A 6,683-nucleotide genomic window follows, 5' to 3' on the forward strand; every position below is an offset into this window, starting at 1 on the left:
TTCCCTTTCCCAATTTTTTATAGATTAAAGGCTGTGAAATTATAAAATCAACAACAACTGTTTCCTTACATTCAATTTAAAATTCCTTCGTTATAATATTTTCCATAATTTAATCAATGATCTAATCTAATATACGATAAAAAACATAATTATAACGCCAATAATAGAATCCATAACCAATAACTAATTATAATCAATTTTTATTAATAAATATTATTATTAATTAGTTTTTAAAATTAAGAAAAAAAAATAATTACATATATGCAAATGGAATTGTATCATTTTGTTTATAGGAAATAAATAATAATTGTAAAGATTTAAAACAAAATCAATATATAAATAATCGTTTCTTTACAGTATTGAAACATTTTCCGCGGGGTTATAGGCGACAGGGCCATTGAGTGAATTATTATAAAATGTTTATATCGGGTGGAAGAAAAACTACTTTGAATTCTAACATGAAGTATTTAATCCATTCCTGTTTGACAATAAAAAGGTTTTATTTTTCTTATTCAATTTTATTGCAATTAATTCCAATTGTATTGAACGAGGTCATTGGTACGTTTATATGCGCAGCGTATATAGTCATACTTATTTAATTGAAAAAAAAAAACAATAATAATATTATCCCTTGTGTCGACACACGATCAAATGTTTTATTGTTTATGAAATATTTAATTATTAGTAAATTATAATTTTATAAAGAACGTTTAGTTATAAACGTGTCATATCATTCAATATTAGGCCAAAGAAAAACTATTGAATACCCTTCTTCATAATTATTTAATTTTTTTGTAATAATTGCAGAATTTAAATTAATTGAGATTAATAATATTGTTTACAATCGAAACATGTAAATGAAATGGCCAAGCCATTTAATTATCGAAAAAGTGGAATATAAATATAAATGATCTCACAAGTGACAAATTTCTCCTTTTCACGTTCTCGTCTTATTCTAATTGAAGGGGGAAAAGAGAAATTGTTGCCATATTATAATACATTGCAAATTCTTAATTTATGTTGTACAAGTTCAAGGCCTATAAATAAGGTCATCCAGGGATACCACCTGGATATCAGCCTGCCTCTCAAGTTTCCTGTCAAAATCTATTATTGTGAATTGGTTTTCAATTCTGAAAACGCAAACAATTTTTTTCATTAGACTCGAGAAAAAAAGCTTGCATAAAGCTAAAAAATATATTTGATGTTAGAAAATATGGCAACATGTGAAACAGCTGCCCATTGTTCGATCGATTTACTTTGGTGTATAATAAAAAAACTAGAAATTGGCTATGAAATAACAAATCGGTTAATTTTGCCTTTTGGATGATGCTAGAATCTGAAAAAAAAGACGAAACAAGTGAGAATACGAAAAAAATCACTGTGAATTGCTGCTCAGAATAAGTCGAAAGGGGAAAAGTAGAAAATTCACAGGGAATTGACAAGCAGAATTGGGTTGAATGTATATATTTTTGGGCAAAATTATTCGAATTTACTATATAGGTCAATTAAAGGGACCAGCAAATATATATATAAAAAAAACAAACAAATTGTGAATATAACTTAGCATTCAAGCATTTTTGGATTTGAAGAAGCTATGTGGGAAAATGTAATGGCTACATGTTACAAATCGATTGAAAAACTAAATTGATACTTAAACAGATACTTCAATTAATGAGCTGGCAATTTAACACCCATTTACCATTAACAAGCACTTATTAACGCTCCAATTTTCTTTATCATTTTTCAACCTTAAATTACACAGACTCAGTGAGCCCTCAATAAGTCACAAAAGGAATTAGTCTACATAAATTATTATGGATCAATATTGGGAATGAAAAATGTTTTAATCAATATCGTATAATTATTAATCTTATTTTTCAATAGATCTCTTCGCAATTAATTTAATATGGCGATTCTAATTAATAATTAATTAATTATTCTATGAAAAAGATTAAACATGTCTATAAAAAGAAAAGTAAAGCGGACAAATGTAAACATTTTCGAAAGATCGCTAAACCGGAAAAGTTCGACATAAAAATAAATAAAATTTTGGAATTATTAATAAAACAATACAATGTTTTTATCGATAACTGTGATCTTATGTTTAATACTCGGTTCCTATGCTGGCGATTTACGTGAGTGAAAAAAAATTAAAGGACAAAATAAAGAACAAATTTAAAATATTCAGAAAAAACAGAAACTAAAAAGAGATATATAAGTGTAGCGAAAATTTGAATATTTTTATATATTTGTAATTGATTTCCTTTCAAAGGTATTATTATTGTTGAAGTTATAAACAACATAACACAAAAATTAAATAAAGAGAATATTGTGAATATGTGAAAACTAGATTCCAATTCATCAAAATCCACACACCAGCCAGTCCGAAGTTGGGTAAAATCTGACAGTCGATATCGATTGAGTTTTTACTCGATATACCATCCGATCGGAATTGTTCAAGAACATTTATCGATTTTTTCGAGAGTAACCGGCAGACACAAACACAATATGCCTGGCCAGAAAAAAAAAACATAATTATTAATGGAAATGGAGGAGGATGGAAGACCTTAGCGAGTGTACCCAGAAGAAAAAATCGTCATAGGTCAAGTTTTTGATTTTTTGCTGGCAACACTATCGGACGGGGCCGGCCATATGATACCTTACATAACTTCCACGAAAATATAAATTTCTGTGGTTCAATCTCTTGATCGCCTAGAGGTCAACGAATGTTACAAATATTCAATAAAGCCCTTCTAATTACTTGTCCAGATTCCCTACATCGAAAAAACACAAACAAATAAGTTTTCGGCCCACTTCATCCTAACATTATTGTCTGATCATATTAGAAAATTATCTCATATAAAATTTAAAAGGGATCAGCGCTATATTTTCGCCCTCTAGTGTGGTAATGGGTTTCTAAAGAATATAAATATTTAAGTGTAACTCCCACATCCGAGTACATACGACAATATAATTGGTATCAATTCAACTCCTCTTTGAAATACTATCAACTTCTCGCGTCTATGTTCTTCAGGAGTAAATCTATACGCTATCGAATACAAATTTTGTCATTTTTCACACAAAAGTCAGGGTCCATTTGGCCCGATTCCCTTCTCTATGTAAAATTCGCGATGTTTGGACCATAATTGCATTGATAGACTCAGCTAGTCGAGATATGACGATCGGAATACTTAAAGGTGGGTCTAGGACCAATATTTCGCCGCGTTACAAACTCTTGGGGCTACACAAAGCTATAATACCCTGACAACATAGTTGTGTAGGGTAAAAAGGCTTTAAATCTTTGTTCAGTCGAATCGAATGAGGGATATTTTTGTCCTCCTTGCATCTACAGTTCTTGTGCGTCTTCGCCTTCAATCTTATTTTATTGAACTTTAAATTAAATACCACAGGACGATATTTTTAATCCTCAAATATGACGCTCATAAGATTTTAGTTAGGGTCCTCAAAGATATTAAATCGATATCTTTATGTTTTTATCGTCCTTTTACACTATTATAAGATCCATGCTAAGAAACCCATAAACCTATGTACAATAAATATAAATATATAAATTTCTTATAAATTATGAAGAGCGGTCGGATTCGTCAAAAATATTTACCATATACTAATATATATCATTATTCCAAACTCGTTGATAGGGTTTATTCGCTGAAAACATATCCGAATTTGTACCGGTTTTATGTCCACCAATTAAACCTATATGAATATCCTGTGAAAGCTAAAAACAGTGCTAATCACATGGAATACATTTTCAACTACAACTACATCCGGTGCCAGTTTTAAGTACTTTCTGAATACAAAAGCCAAAGTCTCATATTATGTTCTAAAATTTTTTACCATTTTTTTATTTCAAATTTCCAGCTCCGAATATAACCAAATGTAAAGTTGACGACAATGTGTGTGTTGCCCAAAAAATCGAGGAAGTATTAAGGAAATATCCCCATGGTAATCCTGACATTGGTTTGCCCAATATGTCAGCTTTGCCAATAAAAAATGTTATCATCTCACGCGCCTCAGGCTCATCTCCGATACAAATGAATTTGAAATTTGTGCAATTCGTAACGGATGGTCTTCAAAATGGCCAGGTTTTAAATACAACCGGTTGGACAAAAAATCCCAAAATTTTTGAAGGGAATTTTTTCTATCCCAAACTGGTTGTAAAAGGAGACTATGAATCGGATGGGCGGATTTTGTTTCTGTCAATGAATGGCCGAGGTAAAGGCCTCTTTGAGCTGACCAACTGCCATTTCAATGTAAAGACCAAAGTGGTGTTGGAAAAGCGTAGCAATGGTAAAAATTATGCAAAAATAACAAAACTTAAGTTGGTCCTTTCGCCGGAGAAGTAAGTTCTTACATAGAATACGAGTGTATATATATATATATATATATATTCTTAATTATCAATTATTTTTAGAGCTTATACTAATATGGACAATTTGGTCAACGGTAGCCCGGAATTGTCTAAAACAATTAACGATGTCATCAATGAGAATTGGCGTGATGTATGGCAAGAAATCTCTAACGGACTTAATGCTGCTTTGGGAGAAGTTCTGGAGAATTTACTCACTGGCATTTTTAATGAACTTTCTTATGACGATTTTTATGCTGAATGAAATCGTGATAGATAATATTAAACTAGAGCGTATAGTGTCCATAGTAGTTATTAAATTGTGATGTTTTCTCTTTTTAAATTTGCAAGTATGTTTTTATTTGAATTATGTTATTTGCAAATAAATCTTTTTTTAAGAAATTTAAACTTACCGTGCATTTGTAGGTGACTGGGTATCTGAGTTAATTGTCAAATAAATATATACATACATGATATATTTAATCTATTTCTAAACATGACCATAAAATTATTTTTTTTATCATTGTAAATGTCATGTTTAAAAATTCAAAACTGTTATAAGGCATTTGTTAGAATTATGATGTACGGGTATTTTGTGGAACACACGGTGAGTTTTTTACACTTCACACATACCCTTCCCTTCAGAAGTTACATTAATTGCAATTGAACGAGGTCATTGGTACGTGTTTATCCGGTGCGTTTACCACTCATTCTTTTTTATTTAAAAAACAAGAATAATATTATCCAGTGTGACGAAACATGATCTAATATTATTCCAATATAGAAATATAATAAAGTAGTAGTAAAAAAGTATCGAATATTTGATTGTAGCAATTATAGAAAATGCCAGTTAGAAAATTACAAAAGTTGGACGGGACCGACTATATGATACCCTTCACCACTTTGGAAATATACAAGATATGATTGTAAGATTCATATTGTAACCTACGGAAGGGGTAACCTATATGAAGTGGTCCCCTATGTGATCCAGTGGCGAAATCTATCTCCTCTTCTCTTACTTGTATGTTACAAATCGATAGAAAAAACTAATCGACATATCAAAAATCGTTATTATTGAATTATTGACAATCCAACAACCGATTACCACTAACGAGCATTTAATAACGATTTGATTTGTTAATGTTTGTATTTTTTTATTTACTTTCAATTACACGGAGTCAATGCCATCACAATTGACTAATTTTACATAAATTACTTTGGATTATTGTGTGGCGAGGAAAGTGTTTAATGGACATTGTTTATAAAACTATATTACCGAGAGGTGAAGGATATAAAGAATGGCCTTGGGTATGCTGTAATCCCCATATGAGTCCTTCCGATTTTACATATTTCCAATGTTCTCTGCCTGCCCTGCCTTTTTACTGTTTTAAAGTACACTATTTCCGAGTTAATTCGGGTTCAATTTAATTGTCTTTGAAATGTCAAGATCTCTCTGACCCCAAAATACATGTCAAATATTTTTCAATTAAAATTATTTTCTCACTTTTGTTTGTTCAACAATTTTCAGCTACGGACATAAGCAAATGTAAAATTGACGACAATGTGTGTGTTGGCAAAAAAAATGGAGGAAGTATTACGCAAATATCCCACCGGTAATCCTGACATTGGCATGCCCAATGTCTCGGCATTAACATTGAAAAATGTCACCATCTCACAAGTCTCAGACTCTGCAATAAAATTAAATTTCAAATTTTTGCAATTGGTAGTTGAGGGTCTGCAAAATGGTCAGATTTTGAATACTACCGGTTGGACAAAAGATCCCAAAATTTTTGAGGCGATTTTTTTCTTTCCCAAACTGCTGATAAATGGAGATTATGAAACGGATGGTCGTATTTTGGTGCTGGCAATGAATGGCAAAGGTAAAGGCTACTTTGATCTGACCAATGGTATTTTCAACGTCAGGGTCAAAGTGGCGTTGGAGAAACGCCACAATGGTAAAAATTATGTGAAAATAACAAAACTTAAGCTGAACCTTTTACCGGAGAAGTAAGGCTATAATTTTTATTTCTTTTTCTAAAAAAAAAAAACTAATTTTTTCGTGCATTTGTAATATGGACAATTTGGTCAATGGTAGCCCGGAATTGACTGCAACCATTAATGAGGTCATAAATCAGAATTGGCGTGATGTATGGCATGAAGTATCGAAAGGAATTAATGGTGCGTTAAGCGAAATTCTGGATAATTTACTCAGTAGCATATTCAATGAATTTTCGTATGATGATTTTTATGCAAAATGAAATGGTGATTAATTATAATTTAAAAAAATATTATCGTATCGTTTTCTCGTAGTTAC

At 31.0% G+C, this 6,683-nt stretch overlaps 2 protein-coding genes across 2 annotated transcripts; both read left to right on the forward strand.

Moving 5' to 3' along the window:
• Positions 1 to 2,074: 2,074 nt before the first annotated feature.
• On the forward strand, positions 2,075 to 4,634 carry LOC133321733 (circadian clock-controlled protein daywake-like). The gene is made up of 3 exons (XM_061530814.1): positions 2,075 to 2,135; positions 3,883 to 4,363; positions 4,436 to 4,634. The coding sequence occupies exons 1-3, from the start codon at positions 2,075 to 2,077 to the stop codon at positions 4,632 to 4,634; spliced, it is 741 nt and encodes a 246-aa protein (XP_061386798.1).
• Positions 4,635 to 5,951: 1,317 nt separating this feature from the next.
• On the forward strand, positions 5,952 to 6,380 carry LOC133321734 (uncharacterized). The gene has a single exon (XM_061530815.1). The coding sequence runs from the start codon at positions 5,952 to 5,954 to the stop codon at positions 6,378 to 6,380; it is 429 nt and encodes a 142-aa protein (XP_061386799.1).
• The last annotated feature ends 303 nt before the right edge of the window (positions 6,381 to 6,683 follow it).

The sequence above is a fragment of the Musca vetustissima genome, unplaced genomic scaffold (genome assembly GCF_032173495.1).
Source record: "Musca vetustissima isolate MV318-11 ecotype Yass unplaced genomic scaffold, APGP_CSIRO_Mvet_v1 utg30594, whole genome shotgun sequence".
Taxonomy (NCBI): Eukaryota; Metazoa; Arthropoda; class Insecta; order Diptera; family Muscidae; genus Musca; species Musca vetustissima.

Coding starts and splice junctions, on each gene's coding strand:
- LOC133321733 (XM_061530814.1), top strand. CDS start 2,075: ATGTTTTTATCGATAACTGTGATCTTATGTTTAATACTCGGTTCCTAT. Junction 2,136..3,882: donor TTCCTATGCTGGCGATTTAC/GTGAGTGAAAAA, acceptor TCAAATTTCCAG/CTCCGAATATAACCAAATGT. Junction 4,364..4,435: donor TTGGTCCTTTCGCCGGAGAA/GTAAGTTCTTAC, acceptor AATTATTTTTAG/AGCTTATACTAATATGGACA.
- LOC133321734 (XM_061530815.1), top strand. CDS start 5,952: ATGGAGGAAGTATTACGCAAATATCCCACCGGTAATCCTGACATTGGC.